This window comes from Diabrotica virgifera, chromosome 3, assembly GCF_917563875.1.
Source record: "Diabrotica virgifera virgifera chromosome 3, PGI_DIABVI_V3a".
NCBI lineage: Eukaryota > Metazoa > Arthropoda > Insecta > Coleoptera > Chrysomelidae > Diabrotica > Diabrotica virgifera.
In genome coordinates, this window is record NC_065445.1 from 123649219 (window position 1) to 123673574 (window position 24356).

General features: G+C 32.7%; 1 protein-coding gene across 1 annotated transcript in view; it reads left to right on the forward strand.

The window, feature by feature from the left end:
- LOC126881294 (uncharacterized) overlaps window positions 1-24356 on the forward strand; it is a 155084-nt gene that overhangs the window by 67174 nt on the left and 63554 nt on the right. The window contains exons 8-10 of the mRNA XM_050645489.1: window positions 4851-4966; window positions 7099-7229; window positions 18514-18619. Coding sequence (XP_050501446.1) covers window positions 4851-4966; window positions 7099-7229; window positions 18514-18619 — 353 coding nt within the window. The remainder of the gene's footprint in view (window positions 1-4850; window positions 4967-7098; window positions 7230-18513; window positions 18620-24356) is intronic.

Sequence of the window (24356 nt, forward strand, 5' to 3'; positions counted from 1 at the left end):
CGGTCTTTGATTTCGTTGCGGGATTTCCCTCCTAAAAACAAGAAATAACCGACTGATATTGGCTCTTTTTTCATTTTTCTAAAATCCCCGTACACGCCCGACTACACACGTGGTCAAAACCAAGCTACTGTCTTGCCAATTTGACTGATATTTTGACATACAGCGTCTACAAGAATGTATTACACGATGGTAGATTTCTCTTGCGACAGTGGCGCCATCGGGAGGAGAGGTCATGTACTTGTCGAACCACCCTATACTTAGGACAAAAAATCTAACTATCAAAGCTAAACCTTAAGGCTGAAAATGTTCCTTAGTATGGGCAACATTTGGAAGATTAGAAACCGTATTTAAATTATATATATATATATATATATATATATATATATATATATATATATATTGATGTGATCTTGATTATTGATATGAGATAATATTCTTATATGTCATTTAATTTAATCAATGCATTAATCATAATCTAATTAATTTACTAGATCACATATCAATATGTTTTCAATCTCAGGGCGAATTATAAAATTAATTACTTACTCTCGTGGCTTCTAAGTATTTCTCAATGGTTCCTAATCGGGATAGGAAAGAAAAGAGTAAAATAATACACACATATGGGTTACAATTATAATCAAAATATTGTTTATTTTATTTAAATGGCAATCACTGCTTAATATTTGCTAGATCTTATTATTCTTAAACATAACATTTACAAATGGGAATCTTATTTCCTTTTGGTTTCCAATTGAAAGTTTTTATTAACATTTAACTATTAGGATTTATTAGCAACAATTCTATTTAAGTTTGATGAAGCTTTTCTGATATTATTTATTATGTTCTTCAATTTATAATGTGGTATTTAATACGAAAAACCCATATATTCATGTCCAAACAAATGAGACTGACCTTTTTCTGGTGAACTGAGAATGTCTTCACACAAGACCCGTTTCCTGCTATCCTTGGCTGCGATCAAAACCTCGTCCTGGCTTTCAGTAATGTTCTCCTTTGAAAACTAGCTCGTATAGCTCTCGTTCATGCTTCTGTCGTGATGCTCTATTCTACCTTTTTCGAAACTGCAATCAGCTACCGGGACACTCTTGGCTCAAGGAGGTTCTTTTACTCTCAACCTGGCCTACCTCTCGTTCCACGATAGATACTCCACACTCACGGAACTACACCGGCTTTCTCCCTCTCCGTACACTACCGTCTACTACTGGACTTCACTTCTCGACAGCTCAAAACATTCTGATCTCTCTTTTCAGTCATTCACCTACTTTCTAAATATCCCTTCCAGATTCACAAATCAACCTTCCACCACCAACTCTCATTCGCAGTCTTCCTCAAAACCAATTTTTAATCTTTCTAAATATGCTTAATGGATTTCCAAAAAAAATAGTTAATTCCCATTCTAAAATTACTTTCTACTATTTACAAAATTTAATGACCTATTATCTACTTCAACTGAGTCTTATTTAGCATAGGCTAATGATCGAACCTTCCGCGAACAACGATAATGACCTATTATCGATTTCACTTGAGTCTTATTTAGCATAGGCTAATGATCGAACCTTCCGCGAACAACGATAATGGTACGCGCCATTCACTTTGTTTATTCTCGGCGCATTGTCCCGAGTTTCGTAAGCTTCTTCTAATCACTTCTTAAAATTAAACATAACAATTTGTTGTATACAGGTTGTTCTAAATTTATATGCCCGTGGTTGAGAAAATTGAAAATATTTTATATTAAATTGAATTCTTTTTATAATTATCAAAATTTAATTTTCATATCAAATAGAAATATAACAATATATATATATATATATATATATATATATATATATATATATATATATATATATATATATATATATATATATATATATATATATATATATATATGTCTAGTCTTCTATGTCTAGGTCTCGAATGTTGTTTTTTGATTGGAATGTGTCTAAAGATATTTAACCTCTCATCTTTATTGATAAGCCCAGAGAGGTTGAAGAGGGCGAAACACATTTCTAAGAACTGGTGTTTGGATCTTTGATTCTATTCAAAAAATTTTTCCCAACCCGAAATGGTGGATGTGTGAATTGTTCGTAAGGGGATTTTTCCACATTCTCTATTTCATCTGTTTGATATATATATATATATATATATATATATATATATATATATAAATAGATGAAATAGAGAATGTGGAAAAATCCCCTTACGAACAATTCACACATCCACCATTTCGGGCTGGGAAAAATTTTTCGAATAGAATCAAAGATCCAAACACCAGTTCTTATGGAGGAAGATTGTAAACCAAGCCATGAGCCTGCTTGGCTCGAAGTGCTAATGTATATATATATATATATATATATATATATATATATATATATATATATATATATATATATACATACATTAGCACTTCGAGCCAAGCAGGCTCATGGCTTGGTTTACAATCTTCCTCCATTCTTGCTTGTTCTCCGCTTTTTCTTTCCAATTGGTTGCATTGAGATACTTCAGGTCATCATTAACTTCATGGCTCCATCTGGTCCTAGGTCTTCCTTTTCTCTTTTTACCACCTATTGTAGCGCTTAACATGATTTTAGGCATTCTAACTTGGGCCATTCTTTGGACATGTCCTACCCATCTGAACATTGAACATTGAATTGAAACATTGAACGAGTCACTAATCACGAGAGTACGCAAATTTTGAACAGCCATATCTTATAGTCCAATCTGTTCAATCAAAATTTTCTAGTGGAATTTTGAGAATCAAGGTCGATTTCAGGGTAGCGTAGATTTTAACCTTTGTCAAAATCTACCCTACGCCGAAGCGGGCTTTTGCCCGAAAACAACCCCGTCTAGGGTATAAAAATATTTTTAATCAAAATAACTATGGAAGTCGATATATTGACCAATTCTGAGTAAATTTTATTCTATAAAATTTTTTTGGAAAGTTGATACTTTGAAAGTTATTAGAACCGAATTATGAGAACTTTCAATCTCAAATAACTCGAATGTGGTGAAATTTTTTTGGGAAAACAAGAGACATCTTCTATAGGCCATTAAAAAAATATAAGTTATTCATGAAAAATGGTCATAAAACGTCAATGGTCAATGAAACGGTCAACGGTCAATGAAAAATGCCTAGTTTCAATCGCTAATAACTTGGAAAATATCAACTTTGTAAAAATAATTTATAGAACAAAATTTACTTAGAATTGGTCAATCTAACGACTTCCATAGTTATTTTGATTGAAAAATTTTCATTCCCTAGATGGGGTTGTTTTCACCTCCAGGGCAAAAGCCCGGTTCAGCATAGGGTAGATTTTGAAGAAGAGGATCAACCGAGCTTAAATCCAAATTTTCATTAAAATCGGTGTTGATTCTCAAAATTCGACGATTTTTCCATTTTTTTACCGCTGATTAACCAATTTTTTGTCTTACAGAAAAACAAAAAATCCAAAATATTCAGAAAAGCAAAACGTACATTTTTTATTCTTTGAGATTTTTGGTATCACTAATAATTTTTAAGTTTTTTTTTGAAAAAAATGTAATTTTTTCAAAATTAAAAAAAAATTATATTAAAACCAATTTTTTTTTAAAAGCACTTGAACCGATGAAACTTAGTTGTAATGAGTTTACCCCGAAAAGTGCTTCATTTTTTGTTTATTTCTCGTTGAAATAGGTATTTGATTTGGAATTTGACGAATAAGAACCTAGTTTTCATTAGCTACAATTCTGCTTCATCTGGGTCTACTGACTTCATGCATACACCATTTTTGTTTTCACTTTTTTATAAGCTATATTTTTGCTAAGAATGTTTTTTCGATAAAATACTTTTGAGTTATTTGCGAAAAACGTGTTTTTTGTGTTGAAAAATGGACGTATTCACTCGCAAATAATCGAAAAGTTTTGACTTAGTGAAAAAACTCTATAGAACAAAAGTTGCTTAGAATTAGTCAGTTTATCCATTTACGTACTTATTTTAAACGTATAGTTTTTAACCCCCAAAAAGGGGTAAAATTCACTCTCAGAGCAAAAGCACACATCGGCACAATATCACTTTTCCTCTTTGACATGTTAGGTACGCTTATGCCTTTCATTTCAATCCAAGCGGTGCTTTAAAATCCGGAGCAAAAACCGTGAGTAAATGGACTTATTCACTAAGTTGCAAAAAACTACTTACAAGGGGTGTAGGTAAGGGGCGCCAAAAGCGCTTGAAAGCCTTGGCGCGGCCCTGTCGATAGCATTCATGGGAAAACTATTAGAAAACTAATCGACTGCAAATATTTCTTGAGGATTTTTTGTCCGGAATTTTTTGTGGGAATATTTTGTCTAAAAAATTTGTGGAGATTATTTGTCCGGGATTTTTTGTGGGGATTTTTTGTCCGGGGATTATTTGTCTGAGGATTTCTTGTCCAGGGATAACTTGTGGGGAATTTTTGTCCGGGATTATTTGTCCTAGCTTCGTCCTAGCGTTAGGACGTCACAAAATCGACCATCCGTCCATTAAAGAGGAGCTAACCATAATAATAAAATTCCTCAGGTGTAGTGTGCCTCACCACCTTCTAGTATCACGAGCCGCCCCTGGCCTGCAAGTGAATGGCTGGTCACGAATGGATGCAAAAAACAGCAAACATATATGAATGGACACACCTAAGGGAGGCTTTATCCGACAATGGATGGAATAGCTGTTGATGATGATGATCTTGTGTGTGATGTAGTTTGTAAGATTTTTATCTACTGTTTTATTTTATCGACTTTATACTGTTATATTTACCTGTTGTTTTTTTTTCTCATTAAATGAGTAAATGTTACTGTTTACTTTAATTATTTTTATTTTTTAGATTGGAATTCTGCTCTATTTATAATTTTAAACGGAACCAAAGAAGAACATTTAGATATGTTAGATGGAGGTATTATCCAAAGGTTACTCGAAGAGAAGTGGAAAACTTTTGCAAGGGTAAATGTATTATTAAACGATTACGTATTTAATGTAGATTGCTATTAAGGCATTAACCAAATGCTTCCTTATATCTCGATAATTTACGAAAACAATATAAAATTTAAATTTAAATTTAAATTTAAAAGTTGACGGGACCCATACCAGCGTTTTTTATAATTTTGCAAAATAAGTTCACAAACAAAGAACTGAATATCCTGATAGGTAAAATAATAAATACAGGAAGAATTCCAGAAGAATGGAGAACCACTCAAATGATATCGTTATTTAAGAAAGTTGATAGGAGAGTCCTCAGTAACTATAGATAGAGGGATAAATTTACTGAGCACTAACCTGGAACTCACAACAAAAATATTGATGAAGAAAATAATGGCGTGCATAAATATGTCGGATGGACTTAGAAGTGGAAGATCATGTAACGATGCAGTTTTTGTGATAAGACAAATAACGGAGAAATCGTTAGAATATAACAAGTCAGCCTTTTTCTGTTTTATACATCTAGAGAAAGCGTTTGATAAAATACAATTAAAATTAAAAGATGTGATACACCTACTATATGACAAACATTTACCTACCACTGGATATCATAAAACTCATAGAAAACATATATTTATGTAAGAAATAAAATAGAAATGAAAGTCAATGGAATAATAACAGAACCCATAGAAGCAAACAGAGGAATCAGGCAAGGAGATTCACCTCTACTGTTTATCATAATGTTGGATGCAATAATAAAACAAGTGAAGAAAAAAGAGGGTACAAAATGGACGATAGAGAGATAAAAATACTCTGTTACGCTGATGACGTGTTAGTATCAGAGTGCGAAAACGACCTACAAAGATCACTGCACGAATTCAACATTAACGCAAAAGAAATGAATATGAAAATATCAGCCCAAAAAACAAAAAGCTTAGTAATAGCCAAAGAACCAATAAGATGCAAATTGGAGTTAGACAATCAAATTATACAACAAGTAATGACTTTCAAATGCCTGGGAATTAATCTATCAGCCGACAAAAATATCGAAGAAGAGGTAAAAGACCAAATAATTAAAGCCAGTAGAACGGCCGGATGCCTAAACGACACAATTTGGAAAATCAATCACCTAAGAGTGGAAACCAAGGCCCGAATATATAAGTCAGTTATTAGGCCAGTTATGACTTACACGGCCGAAACAAGACCAGATACAAGCAAAACACAGACATCTGAAGACCAACGAAATGAAGATCCTAAGAACGATTGCTGGAAAAGGACTACAAGACAGTGTAAGAAGTGAGAAAATCAGACACAACATATGTGGGGTAAACAATATAAATATCTGGGTAAAGAACAGAAAAGAAGAGTGGAATCAACACAAGCAGGATGTCTGAATCAAGGATAGTAAGAATAGCCAGGGACAAGTCACCGTTAGGCAGAAGAAGTATAGGACACCCAAGGAAAAGATGGATTGACAATTTAGAGACAGAATGAAAGGCACCGTTGAAGAAAAACAGGCAGTACTGCCTATATAAAAGAAAAAGAAGAAGAAGTTCACAAGGAATTTTAATTCCTTAAGTTTTAACACACTATTGATTTTTTTCACACAGTTTTCATGCTGACACAGTTTTTCTGTAAGTCTGTAAATATTGACTCTTTCTGTATATATTTTGTTTATTAGATGATAGGCTCAGTGGCGGCTCTAGCCCTAGCTGCCCCCCCCCCAGTTTTTACAGGACTTTTGTACTATAATCTTCGTTTTTCGAAATTCGAAGAATTTAGAAAATTCAATTAATAACCGTCTTTTTGTAGAACTGATTTTTTGAATGTTTACATCCTCTTTCAATCATTGGGGTTTTTGAGAACCAAACGAAACCACCGGTCACTCAAAATCTATTGTGATATTGTGACTTGCGCCCCCAGTTTTTTTGGTCTAGAACCGTCACTGGATAGGCTACTATGTAAACTAGAGTAATGTCAAGAACTCTGCAACTTACAATTTGTAGAATGAAGATTAAAAGAAGATATACCTACCTATACTATGTTTCCTTATTACATTTGCGTAAAACTTTTGTGAGATACTAGTTACGGAGATATAAAGAAGTTTATATTATAAATTAAATTATACTGATTATCACTAATGATTTATGTTTCAGAACCAATTTTTAAAAAGGCTTCTTATTTTAGTAGTACATTTAATTTTCTTATCGTTGGCTGTGTACTTGAGACCTGATGATCCAGATGTACCTTTATTAGCGTGGTCTGATGATCCGACTACTATTGCGAGGTAAATAATTGCATTTGAAATTTTTTGGTAACTCTGATACTTTCATTAATAATTCAAACACTTTGCTGGCAACTCAAGTTTCGCTGAGCATGACTCCGATCCGAGTCTAAGTGGTCTTTTGCTGGGTGCGCATGACTCCGATCGGGGACAGTAGCCCGTTGATTTTTAAGACGATTTTTTACTTACATATACCTACTTGTATATACCTTATCTATGTTTTACTTAGTACGACGCCGACGCGACGTTAGTTAATGTTTGTCAGGGGTGAGTGATGAAAAGTGTCAAAAAATTGTATGCGTTCTTTACTGTGGTAGTTTCGTGATTCAAAATGACGGAAAGTATGCCGGGTCCTTCAAAGTGTAACAGAAACTTGTGTTCAAAAATCCACAAAAACATCCCTCCAGACAAAGTATTTCAAAAATTCCTATGGTCAATAAGGGACGAACAATGAGAAAAGCGTTGCAAATATGCTCCGAAAACAAAATTAGAAAGCGGACAACATATCACTGTGAAAAATGTCCTGATCAACCCGGATTTTGTGTTGAAGAATGCTTTGAAATTGCTCATATGTGAATCAAATTTCTGTATTTTATAGAATAAATAAACTTTCTTTTTCTAAAATTCCATTACCTATATAATTGTTTCTAGAAAAACGTTCTAATTTGTCTTGTGCCGATCAGAGCCAATCAGCGATACACTAGAAATTCTTAGCCAAGTAGGTAGGCATGACTCCCATCGGAGTCAAAAATATTATTATATATTCTAATATCAATTAAAATGATATTTTAGAAAAAAGTTATTGCCGCTCCTGGGTAACACCAACACCTTTCAAAAAAAGTCAGCAGCGAAAGTGTTAAAAATAATGCTCAAAATTTCACCACTCACCCTTGCTTTAAACATGTATAGTGAGTTGCCTAGCCATAAGGTATGTTTTAAATTTCAAGATGTCTGAAGGAAAACGATCAGTGAGTGATTTTAGCAATTTTAGTAATGATGGACAGGGCCGGTTCTAGGGTTTTGAGCGCCCCGGGCGAAACAAAACAAAATTTGGCGCCCATACAAGAATATATTATTATTATTAAGGATACCTCCCGTTAAGATAGGTAAAATGCCCTCATTCCCAGAATTGGACAATATGTACTAAAAATGAGTATAAAAAAGACTAAATATATGATAATAACTAAGAAAACAAATTTACAAATAAATATACATTTGTGAAATAATGTACTGTAGAAAGGGTTGATAAATACAAATACCTGGAAACCTGCATTTCAGAAAATAATGATCAAACATAAATGAAGGCCACAATAGAAATAGCGAAAAATGAGCTTGTTAAAATGAAAACAATTCTCTGCAATAGCAGTGGCCACGGATGCCCACATAAAAACTTTTAGGGGGGGGCAGACATGAAGATGTTGCACATTATATTTTGTATACTTTAGATAAACATATATAATTTAAAGCACCCGAAAAGCCAGGGGGGAGCACGGCTCCCCCTGCCCATGGGTATGGGCGCCCATGGCAGTGGCAGCGGACCTATGGGAAGGGAAAGTAAAGAAATTCCCCCCCCCCCTCCAACAAGGTCCAAAATTAAAGAAAAAAATTTTTGACGTGAAAACTTCTTTAGGGACCTTGTGCACTTTTTGGATGGGGGAAAAGTATTGAATTAGGGACCGTCATCGCTTCGACGAAGTAAATTTTTGAAGTGAAAACTTCTTTAGGGACGTTGTGCACTTTTTGGATGGGAAAAAGTATTAAATTAGCGACCGTCATCGCTTCGACGAAATAAATATTTGATTTGAAAACTTCTTGAGGGACGTTGTGCTCTTTTTGGATGGGGGAAAAGTAGGGAATATTAGGGACCGTCATCGCTTCGACGAAATAAATTTTTGAAGTGAAAACTTCTTTAGGAACGTTGTGCACTTTTTGGATGGAAGAAACTATTAAATTAGCGACCGTCATCGCGACCATCATCGCTTCGACGAAATAAATATTTGAAGTGAGAACTTCTTGAGGGACGTTGTGCACTTTTTGGATGGGGAAAAATGATTAAATTAACGACCGTCATCGCTTCGACGAAATAAATTTTTGAATTGAAAATTTCTTTAGGGACGTTGTGCACTTCTTGGATAGGGAAAAAGTATTGAATTTGCGACCGTCATCACTTCGCTGAAATAAATTTTGTACGTATATAAATTATGTGTATGTATACATAAATAGCATAGGGCATACGTATCGCGTATATGATATAGGTATAGCACTTCTTTTTGGATGGGGAAAAAGCATTGAGCTCGTAATTTATATACTATAAGAAGTTTTCACTTCTGTCGGCACTCCCACTAGTGCCTTTAATTTTTTATAGTTTATATATATACTTACTTACTTACTTACTTACTTAAGCCGTCCTCTTGTACCTTACGGTGTCGAGGTAAGTGGAGAAATGAGACGTCTCCATGCCTTTCGGTCGGTAGCTAGTCTTTCTGCTTCTCTCCACCCAATATTTCTTTTTCCGCAAGCCTTTCCAATATTTGCATTCCACGTTCTTGCTGGCCTGCCTCTTCTTCGTTTGTTGTCAGATGCCGCTTTCCATACCCTCTTTACAGTTCTACCTTCACTCATTCTCGCCATATGTCCGAACCACGATAACTGTTTCGTTTCAAGTCTGTCTAAGGTCCTTCCAACACCGCACCTTTCACGTATGTCTTCATTTCTTATACGATCACGTCTGGTCACCCCGGATACCGCACGTAAATATCGCATTTCGCATGCTTGGATTTTACTACGGATGTTGTCGTTCACTGTCCACGTTTCACTACCGTAGAGTAGCACCGGCTCGTACACGGTTTGAAATACTTTCATTTTTGTTTTCAGGCTTACTTCTTTCTTCCTAATAAAACTTTTATTTAGTGCATAGTATAATTTTGTTGCACTCATTACCCTGCTGTTTATTTCTGGTTCTATATTTCCTTGCCCATTCATTGTTGATCCTAGATACTTGAAGTCCTCAACTTGTGTAATGGTCTCATTATTCAACTTAACATTTATATTTTCTTGTGTTTTCGATATTACTAAAGCTTCTGTTTTTTCAATATTTATTCTCATCCCAAATTTCTTAAAGGCCTCATTCCAAACATTCACATTCACCTGCAAGTCCTTTTCTGATTTTGCCACAATAACCAGGTCATCGGCATATATCAACTCTGACACGCAAACTTGTTGAAGTTTATACACCCCAACCCTAGTTCTTTTTACCTTACCCCTGCATTCTTTTGCAATTTCGTCCATTAGAGTGATAAATAACAAAGGACTCAGAACACCACCTTGTCTTACACCTGTCCTTGTGTAGAATTCAAGAGATGAGCAATTGTTCGTTCTTACATTATTACGTGTACATTTACATATACTCTTTATTGCTTGGATTAACTTCGGTTTCACATTTCTACGGTTTAATATTTCCCAGATCTTGTTACGTGGCGCCCGATCAAATGCTTTTTCCAAGTCCACAAAACAGAGATACAACTTACTGTTATGCTCTAGGGCTTTTTCTGATAACTGTCTCACCGTGAATATGAGATCGGTTGTACCTCGCCCTGGCCTAAAGCCGCATTGGCTGTCATCCAGTGTGGCCTCGATCTTTTCTCGCAGCTTTTTCTCTAGTATTATTTCGTAGATTTTACTAGCAACTACCAACAATGATATTCCTCTATAGTTAGAACACTTATGTTTATCGCCTTTTTTGTGTAATGGTAGAATAGTTGCAAGCGTCCAATCTCTAGGTATGCATCCGGTACGCCAACAGCTCCTTATGATCTTCCATAGTAATTGTAATCCTTCTCCTTCCATATATTTAATTAGCTCAGCCTTAATATTATCGTGTCCTGCAGCCTTGCCATTTTTTAATTTTAAAATTGCTTCCCTGTATTCTTCGTATGTTATGTCATCATCATCTTGTTGTTCACTTAAATTGTACTCCTCCCTGTCATTCTCTATTTCGTTGTTGTCTCCCATTAATAACTCCATAAAATGTTCTCGCCATCTTTCGGTAATCTCTTCATTTTTTAATAATATGTTACCATCTTTGTCCTCTAAACCTGTTAATCCGTTTGATTTTTTTTGTCTTAGATTTTTTAAAGTCCTATAAAGCAACTTCGCATTCCCCTTACTATCACTTTCCATTTTATTTCCAAATTCTTCCCATTGTCGATTCTTAGCTTCTTTAATTTTATTTTTAACCAGTATTCTCTGTTCCTTATATTCTTGATAATTACTTTCACTTTTATTGCTTATATACTTTTTCCACAATTTTTTCTTCTTCGAAACTTCCAATTTTATGTCATTATTCCACCAAGCTGTACCTTTCAGATATCTTCCTTTCGTTACCCCACATACTTTACTCCCAGTTGCGTACACCAGCTCCTTAAAAATGTTCCATAATATTTCTATATCCTCCTCATTTTTCCAATTTGTTTTTCGTATTTCTTCATTTAATTTACGACAGTATTCTTTCCTAATATTTTCAGACTGAAGTTTGTATACTTTAATACTTGGTTGTTCGTAGCGATTTTCTTCATTTTTTATATTAAATGCCTGTTCTCTCCTTGTCTTTACTTTAGTTTCACCCGAGTTTATATATATATATATATAAATATATATATATATATATATATATATATATATATATATATATAAATATATATATATATATAAGTATATATATATATATATATATATATATATACCTGTTATATATATATATATATATATATATATATATATATATATATATATATATATATATATATGAAAGGAAACGGCAATTGCATTTTATTTCACTTCGACCACCACCGATATTCTACACGACGTGTTTCGAGCTCATGTCAAGCTCTCGTCAGGAACATCTAGGTGGATGGTCGAGGTGTAAGAAAATGCTTTTGGCCTTTCTGGTAATAATAAAATAACCAGACTTCAGTACACTTGATACGACATCTATATGAATTAAACGAAAAGATTTCTCTGGTATACAGAAGAAATCTTTTCCGTAGCGGACGCGAAAATGTAAATTTCAAAGTCTTCATAAAAGACGATGAACGACAAAAGACACCTCTTTGTGTCACAGATTTGTCTACAAAGCCACGTTATTCGCTACACATTCGTCAATAACGGAGAAGAACCGTGATATGAAAGGAAACGGCAATTGCATTTTATTTCACTTCGACCACCACCGATATTCTACACGACGTGTTTCGAGCTCATGTCAAGCTCTCGTCAGGAACATCTAGGTGGATGGTCGAGGTGTAAGAAAATGCTTTTGGCCTTTCTGGTAATAATAAAATAACCAGACTTCAGTACACTTGATACGACATCTATATGAATTAAACGAAAAGATTTCTCTGGTATACAGAAGAAATCTTTTCCGTAGCGGACGCGAAAATGTAAATTTCAAAGTCTTCATAAAAGACGATGAACGACAAAAGACACCTCTTTGTGTCACAGATTTGTTTACAAAGCCACGTTATTCGCTACACATTCGTCAATAACGGAGAAGAACCGTGATATGAAAGGAAACGGCAATTGCATTTTATTTCACTTCGACCACCACCGATATTCTACACGACGTGTTTCGAGCTCATGTCAAGCTCTCGTCAGGAACATCTAGGTGGATGGTCGAGGTGTAAGAAAATGCTTTTGGCCTTTCTGGTAATAATAAAATAACCAGACTTCAGTACACTTGATACGACATCTATCTGAATTAAACGAAAAGATTTCTCTGGTATACAGAAGAAATCTTTTCCGTAGCGGACGCGAAAATGTAAATTTCAAAGTCTTCATAAAAGACGATGAACGACAAAAGACACCTCTTTGTGTCACAGATTTGTCTACAAAGCCACGTTATTCGCTACACATTCGTCAATAACGGAGAAGAACCGTGATATGAAGGGAAACGGCAATTGCATTTTATTTCACTTCGACCACCACCGATATTCTACACGACGTGTTTCGAGCTCATGTCAAGCTCTCGTCAGGAACATCTAGGTGGATGGTCGAGGTGTAAGAAAATGCTTTTGGCCTTTCTGGTAATAATAAAATAACCAGACTTCAGTACACTTGATACGACATCTATATGAATTAAACGAAAAGATTTCAAGTGTACTGAAGTCTGGTTATTTTATTATTACCAGAAAGGCCAAAAGCATTTTCTTACACCTCGACCATCCACCTAGATGTTCCTGACGAGAGCTTGACATGAGCTCGAAACACGTCGTGTAGAATATCGGTGGTGGTCGAAGTGAAATAAAATGCAATTGCCGTTTCCTTTCATATCACGGTTCTTCTCCGTTATTGACGAATGTGTAGCGAATAACGTGGCTTTGTAGACAAATCTGTGACACAAAGAGGTGTCTTTTGTCGTTCATCGTCTTTTATGAAGACTTTGAAATTTACATTTTCGCGTCCGCTACGGAAGAGATTTCTTCTGTATACCAGAGAAATCTTTTCGTTTAATTTATATATATATATATATATATATATATATATATATATATATATATATATATATATATATATATATATTTGTACAAATATTTTCGACCGTACTGTGTTATAGTGGTTTGAAGTTTCAGCAATTCGGTCATGTGAAATAAAAGTCTATTTGTTATTTCTCAATATTTCGTCACACTTTTGTGACTTCTTCAGGAGAAAACTGTAAATTTATTAAGATTAGAAATTAACAAAAGCTAAATATTTAATTACTTACAACTATAAGAGTATTAATTTAGATTTTTTTAACATATCGTAAGGGACATTGACTTAATTTTGATTTTGACATTTATTATTTCGGAGTTATGGTAACTGCAATAAATTTTATATTCATAGAATATTGTCTGATATTTAAAATTCTTTTTTTTTTTTTATTTTAATAATAAATAGGTCAAAGTAAACCAAAGAAAATATTAACGGAATTTTAAGATGGAAAGGTATGATTAATAGTAGAAAAATTTTAGAAAGAGACTAGAGTATATTAAATTGATCTATAAAATGTAAGTGATGGTACATAGTGAGTTAGTATAAGGCTGATATTTTTCGAAATTAAATAAAAATTAAGATGGATTAATTATTAGGTGGATAATTGAGTAATTTGTTTGAATTTTTACACTTTTTGAAAATATTTTAAAGGTTATTTATTATTTAGAATGTTACAGTAGATATTACTCAAATGGTTAGTATCAGTCTTATAATTAATAGATTCTGGAGTTTTGATAATATGTACCATCTCAAGGAAGAGTCGTTTTTTATAATTGTCAACTTGTTCCAAGATTTTTACATTGTTAAAGTCAAATTTATGTCCCGTCTTTAAATGGTGTTCTACCAAGGCACAACAGTTTTTTCTGATATTACAGTCACTTTTATGTTGAGTGACACGTTGCTTAAGCCACTGTTTACTTTGACCTATATAACAACCTTGGCATTCAATGCAATTTATTTTGTAAATTATGTTGCTCATTAATCCCTTTGGAGTATTAGCTTTAGTTTTCGAGAACAAGGTTGTTTTGAATGTCAAGGTTGTTATATAGGTCAAAGTAAACAGTGGCTTAAGCAACGTGTCACTCAACATAAAAGTGACTGTAATATCAGAAAAAACTGTTGTGCCTTGGTAGAACACCATTTAAAGACAGGACATAAATTTGACTTTAACAATGTAAAAATCTTGGAACAAGTTGACAATTATAAAAAACGACTCTTCCTTGAGATGGTACATATTATCAAAACTCCAGAATCTATTAATTATAAGACTGATACTAACCATTTGAGTAATATCTACTGTAACATTCTAAATAATAAATAACCTTTAAAATATTTTCAAAAAGTGTAAAAATTCAAACAAATTACTCAATTATTCACCTAATAATTAATCCATCTTAATTTTTATTTAATTTCGAAAAATATCAGCCTTATACTAACTCACTATGTACCATCACTTACATTTTATAGATCAATTTAATATACTCTAGTCTCTTTCTAAAATTGTTCTACTATTAATCATACCTTTCCATCTTAAAATTCCGTTAATATTTTCTTTGGTTTACTTTGACCTATTTATTATTAAAATAAAATAAAAAAAAAAAAAAAAGAATTTTAAATATCAGACAATATTCTATGAATATAAAATTTATTGCAGTTACCATAACTCCGAAATAATAAATGTCAAAATCAAAATTAAGTCAATGTCCCTTACGATATGTTAAAAAAATCTAAATTAATACTCTTATAGTTGTAAGTAATTAAATATTTAGCTTTTGTTAATTTCTAATCTTAATAAATTTACAGTTTTCTCCTGAAGAAGTCACAAAAGTGTGACGAAATATTGAGAAATAACAAATAGACTTTTATTTCACATGACCGAATTGCTGAAACTTCAAACCACTATATATATATATATATATATATATATATATATATATATATATATATATATATATATATATATATATATATATATATATATATATATATATATATATATTTACGAGTATTAGCCAATGATTTTGCTTATTTATATATATATATATATATATATATATATATATATATATATATATAGTTGTTTAGTTTTTGGGACCATTTTATTATCTTGATTTTCAAAAATATATTATTTATGTATTATGCTGCTAATAGGTATATTTCTCAAACACTACAACATGTATTTGTGTATTTTTAATAATAATATAATAGTCCTGTTACATGTATCTGCATAATATGTTTTTCTTTAATTACTTGCTTTCCTGAGTCTGATTCACATGCAAAAAGTGGTTGGTATAATAAATCGGTAACCCGAAACATCTTTATTTTAGTTATTTTGTTTTTTGACAAACGCACACAATGTCTAAATGTTTTGGCAGTGGCGGATCCAGCAGCATCCAGCTACGTCAAGAGGTGGGGCCGATTGGCTAAATTTCTATGAAAAATAAATGAATAAATGAATGTTTTTATAATCTTTATATACAACTTGGTTTGAGAGGGGGCCGATCGCCCCCATCGCCCTCCCCTGGATCCGCCACTGTGTTTTGGGTTAAAAGGTTGTATTTTTATCCTAATAATGAAAAGACATCAAAATACAGATGTCACTATTTTACTATCTTTTAATGGTATTTATTATGCATAATTTCTGATACTATAACATTTTGTCAATTTGTAGGTATATAGGTATCATGTAGGTATATAGGTATTCATCTAATATATTATTATAAGAATAGGTAGGGTAGGATGGGGTACATTGGTACGTGGGGCACCATGGAACAATTCGAATTTACCGTCTTAATATAACTCAATATTTCCGGTATTTCAGTTATGGTATGGGCCATCATAACTCGTGTATGGGAGCGTGCAAGTTCGAAAAAGCGACACCTGGTTTCATAGCTCGGCAACAATTTTCGCACTTTTAATTATATTGGCCAATCATATTGGTCCTGGTTACTGGACAAAATTGTCAAGGCCATAGCTCAAAAAATTATAAGAAGAAAAAGTAATATTAAGGTTATGTTATTAAAAGGTAAACAATTGTATGTAGGGAATAAAATTAATTATTAAAATGCACTACTACAAGCAAAATACAATTAATTAAATTTACTTTTATATAATAATTGCATATCATATCAATATTGTACAGCAACATATAATTTTTCTTCTTCATTGACAGTAGATATGAAATGTACGTCAATTTGACAAATGAATTATTTAAGAATGTTGCAAGATTTCTCCGCTATTTGAGCACGATCGTTTCTCGTATCCCCTCCAAGTACTTGCACACGGAGAATAGGAGTGCATTTAAAAATTTTGTGGTCAACTTAAAATTTTAGGCGTCAAAAGTAAATTTTTTAACATTTCATCATGTATATTCTAATATAGTCCACAAAACAAAGAGTGTTGTTATTCGTGATTTAATGTAATAATCTAAGACATAGGTTAAATGCCATATTGTTTTCACCCAATCTTGAAAAAATGTGAAAACTTTGAATTATTCACGTCCGTCTATCCGTCCGTTCGTCTGTCTGTCATAAACACAACTTCTCCGTTATTATACTAGTTAGAATGACAAATGAGGTGTCAAATGAAAGCTTATAATCCAGTGATGGTACTAAAGGTGAGAAATTTGGCCTAGGCTGTCTGTCCGTCTGTCCGTCCGACCGCGAATATAACTTCTCCATCATTATACCAGGTAGAATGACAAATGAGGTGTCAAATGAAAGCTTATAATCCAAGGATGGTACTGAAGTTAAGAAACTTGACCTAAGCTGTCTGTCCGTCCGACCGCGAATATAACTCCTCCATCACTATACCAGGTAGAATGACAAATGAGGTGTCGAATGAAAGTTTGTAATCCAAAGATGGTACTAAAGGTGAGAAATTTGACCTAGGAGTTCCGGTTTATGAAATGTTACCAGAAGTACTGTTTTAAAGTCACCGGAATAGTACAAGTGATATATTATTCGACGCGCCTTCGCAAGACGAGAACAAATATATACTTCCGGTTTCATGACTGTCTGTCCGTCTGTCTGTCCGTCCGCGAATAGAACTCCTCCGTTATTAATACAGATAGAATGACAGATGAGGTGTTGAATGAAAGTTTATAACCCAAGGATGGTATTAAAGATGAGAAATTTGACATCGGGCTTCCGGTTTTAGAGTTGCAACCGTAAGTACTGTTTTAAAGTCACCGAAATAGTATAAGCGATATATCATTCGACGTGCCTTAGCAAGATGAGAATAAATGTAAAATTTTGGTTTTTATATCATTTCCGGTTAAAAAGTTCTAACCAGAAGTGCTAAATACATATAACACATCAATCGAAGCGTATTGAAAAGTTGAGTTTGAATTTTTAGTTCCGGTTTTGAAGTCATTTCTGTTTAAACAATGATCACCCAGAGTTTAGTAACAATGACATAAAATTAGTAATATCGTATATCAATCGACGCAAAAGTTATACGAAGAGTTCAAATATCGATTTCCAGTTCTACTTTCGATTACTTTGGGTGAAAACCCAGGACTTACGAAGTCCAATTACTTGTTTAAGCACAAGTATAGAATGCATTTTAAACTAAGAACTTAATTTTTTAGACACCAGGGTCGGTTGGGGCAGATTGGTTGAAATATATAGACAGGGGCAGATTGGTACAGTGTATCAAACTGCCCCTCATTCAAAATTGTGGATTCTCCGCAAACTACCCCACCCTACCCTACCTACATGACACTGTACTACTTATACGGTCTTATTATAGACTGTTTTAGATACGTTGCAGAAGTAGGAACAATACTAGGTGTTTTAAGTTATGTCATATTTCAACAAGGGGACGAAATCAGAAACCAAGGTCTTTGGACTTTTCTAAGACAACAAGTAAGAATTAACCTTATATACAAGACTTACATTTTTCTGTCCACAATATACTTATTTTCTGTACCCATTAATCAAGTATTCAGTTGTTTACATGATCAATCAGTTGGTTAGCTTCACCGGTCCAACATACATGTAATCTGCTATTTCAAGTAGGGATCTTGCGTTCCCGAAAAGCTATCTACATCCATCGGCTTATAGTTGGCTAATTTTATGCTTTTTAATATAAAACAAGAATTTAAATCCAACTACTGTTTGGTTCTACGGCTATTAAGCAAGTATCACAAAGTTCACTGAAGATAAACTACTGATAAGTTCGAAAATGTTCGTTTTTGGATTTTGAATTTTTAATTAAATTACTTAAGGCGGGTTGACACGATCCAAGTGTACTTAGTCCAAGTCTACTTGGACGCTGCGCGCGCAACACTTGGAAGCTACTTCGATCGAGTGAGCGGGTTGACACGTTCCAAGTGTACTTCATCCAAGTCCATCGAAGTCTATTTGGAGGCTGCGCGCTCAACACTTGGAAGCTACTTTTATCGTGTCACCTACTCGTCCAAGTTCATTTCTATCAACAGGTTCTATTCAAGTTGACTAGGACGGTGTCCAACTTTCTTCCAAGTAGTGTCAAAGTGTAAAATTACAATGGCGTGGCAGTCGAAAAATATAAAACGGGATATAAGTACAAATAGAAAATGGTCTGAAAGGGAGAGCGTTAGATTTATGGAGCTGTAAGAAGCTGAGGAAGCATTATGGAATATAAAAATAAATTAATATAAAAATAAGGATGCTAGAAGTGCGGCCCTAAAAGGAATAAAAATGCACATGAATATTCCTGGTTTCACAGAAAACGACGTATTAAAAAAATTAATGCCATGAGAACTACGTATCAACAGTCGAAAAAATAAAAGCCTTAACTACAACAGAACAAATGCGTCAACTGAAGACAACATTTATATGCCCAATATAGCGTGGTTTGATATCGCAGATCGATTTTTATATGCTGTAATGAAGATCAGAAAAAGATTCTTTAATCTGCTAAGTAATTATGTGTAATAATATTTATTCATATTATCAGTGTGTTAAATCCCATTTATGGCAAAGGTTCGTAAACGCAACCTTTATTGTTATTTTTTTTTTGGCCCGAGGATAATCTTTTTAATGGTATCTTCTAAAGTAACATCTCAATAGATTCAGATTGTGGTATATGGTATCATTTTTCATTTTCCATTTTATCATTTTTCTGTTAACAAAAATATTACTTATTTTTACATATTTTGATTATAGTCTAGTAAAGTAAAATTACACTACATGTAAATCAAAATGTAAATTCGTACAGGTTGAAACAAATTTTATATCAAAGTTTAGGTGGGTACAAAAGATATTTTCAAGAAAGTATCCAAATCATATAAGGGGATCATTATTTAAATAATTAAAAAGGGGTCATTTTTGCAAAAAAATTACTTTTTTAACTGCTGAGGTTATTCAGTTACTAATGAAGGTCTATAGGATTGTTTTCTACAAAGCTGAAGGGTAAATCTTTCACACAAGATTTACTAAATTAAATTTGACCCCCTATTTATTTAAATAATTATACATAAAACTTTAAAACCAAATTTGCAAAAAATTATTTTTAGCGTTTTCTATAAGCACTATAAAATATATTATTTTACAAGAAAATTTGCTCTATGTTATCAGTATTAAATAAAAAAAAATTTGTCGAAAAGTATTTAATATTTTTTGAGATATTGAATTTGTTTATTAAATGTTACTCTATTTTCAAATGCAAAAACGCGGTTGTTGCCAAAGAAATATTCACCCGTACTAAATCTTATTACTTTTATTTTTATGTATATTTTCTATAAATGTATTGATAAATTCAAATTTTAATTAAACTTCCCCCTAAAATGGCATTTGAAAATTATTCAAATTTGTTTATAATTTGTTTTTTTAATAACGTCGCAAGGCATAAATATTTTGACATGCCGTTTCGATAACTCGATTGCTGGGAATTTTTCAATAATTATCAAAATTTTTTCTTCTTTTTTCCTCTTCTTTTTTTTTTCTTGGAGTTATATTACTACGCGCCCTTTTAGGGTTGTTTCATTAAAAATGTCGAATCTCTAAGTTTTAGATTCTAGACCTAGAAATATTAAGATTGGTCTAAAATCACTTAAACAAAATGTGGCTACTTACTGAGTTACAGGGTGTTTTATTTAAAAATTTAACAATTATTTTTACCAAGTACTTTCAAACTATTTGACGTATCCTTATCATACTTGGCAGAAAGTGTGGGTACTATACAGTCTACTAAATTGTGATAAATAAAAGTTTCTAGCTACTGCCAGATACGTACGATAGGGAATAGTTAATGATTGACCCTTCCCAAATTCTACGCCACTGAGGGGATTACCATTTTAGCAAAATTTTTCGATTCTCTAATACTTTCTATGTAAATAATATACTCTTTACTGGTAACGATTAGGTCATTAGTTTTCGAGATATTGGACGTTAAAAATAAAACAGCATAGTTATTTTGATTCATTCATTCATTCATTTTAAACTTCCAATATCTCTCAAACTGATGACTTTATCGATACCAGTAAAGCTATTTACATACAAAGTATCGGAGAATCGAAAAATTACGCTAAAATAGTAATTCACTCAGTGGCGTAGAATTTGGGAAGGGTCAATAATTCACTATCCCCTGTCGTACGCCTCTGGCACTAGCTAGAAACGTTTATTAATCACAATTTAGTAGGGTGTATAATAGCCACACTTTCTGCCAAGTATGATAAGGATACGTCAAATAGTTTTAAAGTAGTTGGTAAAAATAATTTTTAAATTTTTAAATAAAACACCCTGTAACTCAGTAAGTAGCCACATTTTATTGAAGAGATTTTAGTTAAATCTTAATATTTTTAGGTCTAGAATCTACAACTCAGAGATTCGACATTCTTAATAAAATTTTACATTAAAAGGGCCCGTAGTAATATAACTCCAAGAAAAAAAAGAAGAAGAAAAAACGACAAAAAATTTTGTTAAATAGTAAAAAATTCTCAGGAACCCAATTATCCAAACGGCTTTTCAAAATACTCAATCCCCGCGACGTTATTAAAAAAACAAATTATAAACTTTGAATAGTTTTCAAATGCCATTTTAGGGGGCAGTTTAATTGAAATTTGAATTTATCAATACGTTTATCGAAAATATACATAAAAATAAAAATAATGGGATCTTAAGCAGGTGAATATTTCTTTGGCAACAACCACGTTTTTGCAATTGAAAATATAGTAACATTTAATAAACAAATTCAATATCTCAAAAAATATTAAATATTTTTCTACCAATTTATTTTTAATTAATACTGGTAACATAGCGCAACTTATACCGTAAAATAAGATATTTTATAGTGCTTATTTAAAACGCTAAAAATAGTTTTTTGCAAATTTGTTTTTAAAGTTTTATATACAATTATTTAAATAAATAGGGGGTCGAATTTAATTTAGTAAGTCTTATGTGAAAGATTTACCCTTCAACTTTGCAGAAAAAAATCTCATAGACCTTCATTAATAAGTAAATTACCTCAGCAGTTAAAAAAGTATATTTTTTGCAAAAATGACCTCTTTTTAATTATTTAAACAATGATCCCCTTGTATGATTTGGATACTTTCTTGAAAATATCTTTTGTACCCACCTAAAATTTGATATAAAATTTGTTTTAATCTGTACGAATTTACATTTTGACTTTTTTTTATTTTATTAGGCTATTATTTCTATATCAATAACCGGTACTTTATACTCGTTATTTTTGGTACTTAAAAGGTAGAGTAATCCTCTCAAAGCAAACAAATTTCTCTTTTTATTACATACAGTTGTAGTATAGTAATAAATCAAAAATAGTGCAATATCAAAAAGAAACGGTAAACCCATAACTTTTGGCAGGCTTTTTTTTTCATTTTTCATCTCTTCACAGACACCGAAATGCCAATGGTTGTTTGGTTCGGTATTGCGGACATCTGGTTATTTAGTTATATAAAATAGTTTACTGATTCAGACTTCTTTTACTCTGTACACCAAAAGTAAGGAGCATTTCTAACAACGGGGAATCGATATTTATACTTTGGGTATTGTTATGTATCTATGTACAACTATCCGTTACTTGACGTTACATTACATAAGATACACTACACGATAATTTAATGATTTATGCACATGTTCATACAAAAAAATTTTCTCTCATATTTGTATCAACTTTTTAAATTTTTGGATTGTCCATTTGCAATAGTTGTTCAAATTGTTCGGTAGTTATTCTTAAATGGTTTTTAAATGTATCTTAATCTTCATTTACTACTTCACTTGAAAAATTAGACGAAGCTCCAAGCGCCTCACGTATCCAATTACGAATCCAAATTTTTTTAAAAGACTAAGTTTTCACTCTAATGGCATATAGCATATCCCACCAGAATGAAAACAATGGGAACCTTCTCTGGTTACACCTCCGAGGCTTCTACAATTTGCAAGCCATACGGATGCTGAGACTAAGGAAGATGAGGGAATTCTACAATTTACAATTCACGTCCCATCTGCTCAGCGCGGTAAAGTTCCAACGAGACTGGTTCCCTTCATACTCCACACAGAGTAAATGTAAATTGAAAATGGTTATTCATTTTTGATTTCCAAATTTTTTTGTTTTTTATTTCTTTTTTCTGGATTTCAAGGTCATGTATTAACATATCAGCACAGTCAGCAACCACTTGAATACACTTTGCAATGGTTATTTGATTTGACGTCCAAGTAATTTACACGATCAAAGTAGCTTCCAAGTAGGCGCCCGCAGCGTCCAAGTAGACTTGGACCAAATACACTTGGATCGTGTCAACCCGCCTTATACCAATTACTACGGAAGTTTTTACTTCGATGTTAAAGTTTTTTAACTATATGGTATACAGCCAACTCCCTGAAACTATGTAACTATAGCTTCACGATACGATACAATATCGATACCTTTTAAGTATTGAGTATTGTATTTCTTATGCCAATGAAGTATCGTATTGTATATCGATATCGGCAATACTTTCTTAAAAAAATATCGTATTGATATTGATTTCGATACGATATCGATACAGTACACGACAAAATATCAGCATAAACAGGATTAAATTAATAAATACAATTCTTTATTCAGTTCTCACTATTTTCATTAAAAAAATCTCTACAAAAAAATATACAAGAAATAGGATAAATTACATTGTAACCTCACAAAAAATATTATCCTTTAAAGAGCTCTTCATCCATTTGTTTACACAAATGAGGTCTTTGGTATTTTTATCTTTTATATAGCATCTTTTATTCGTTAGTACCAGGGCTGCATCTGCATCTGAAAAAAAGCCGCTCGACTGGTACGGACGTCACTTGCACACACAAAATATCCCTAGCTAACCGAGATAAAACGGGGAAAACATTACTATGATTTCCACCATAATACAATATTTGTGTCTGGTCTAGGTCTTGGAAATTGCAAGTAGTTTTCAATTTACATTTCAAAAACTTTTCAAAAAACTATCGCAGATATTATCTGATGATTTTAAAAATAAAATATCGAAATTAATTGACTTATTGGGTTCATCATCCTTTTCTTTCGCACTAATGGAGAGCATGCGCGTTTGTGCGTCTTATAACTCTTATAATATTTTAACTGTATAATAGGCCTTATGCCACTCACGTGGCGTTTTATTTT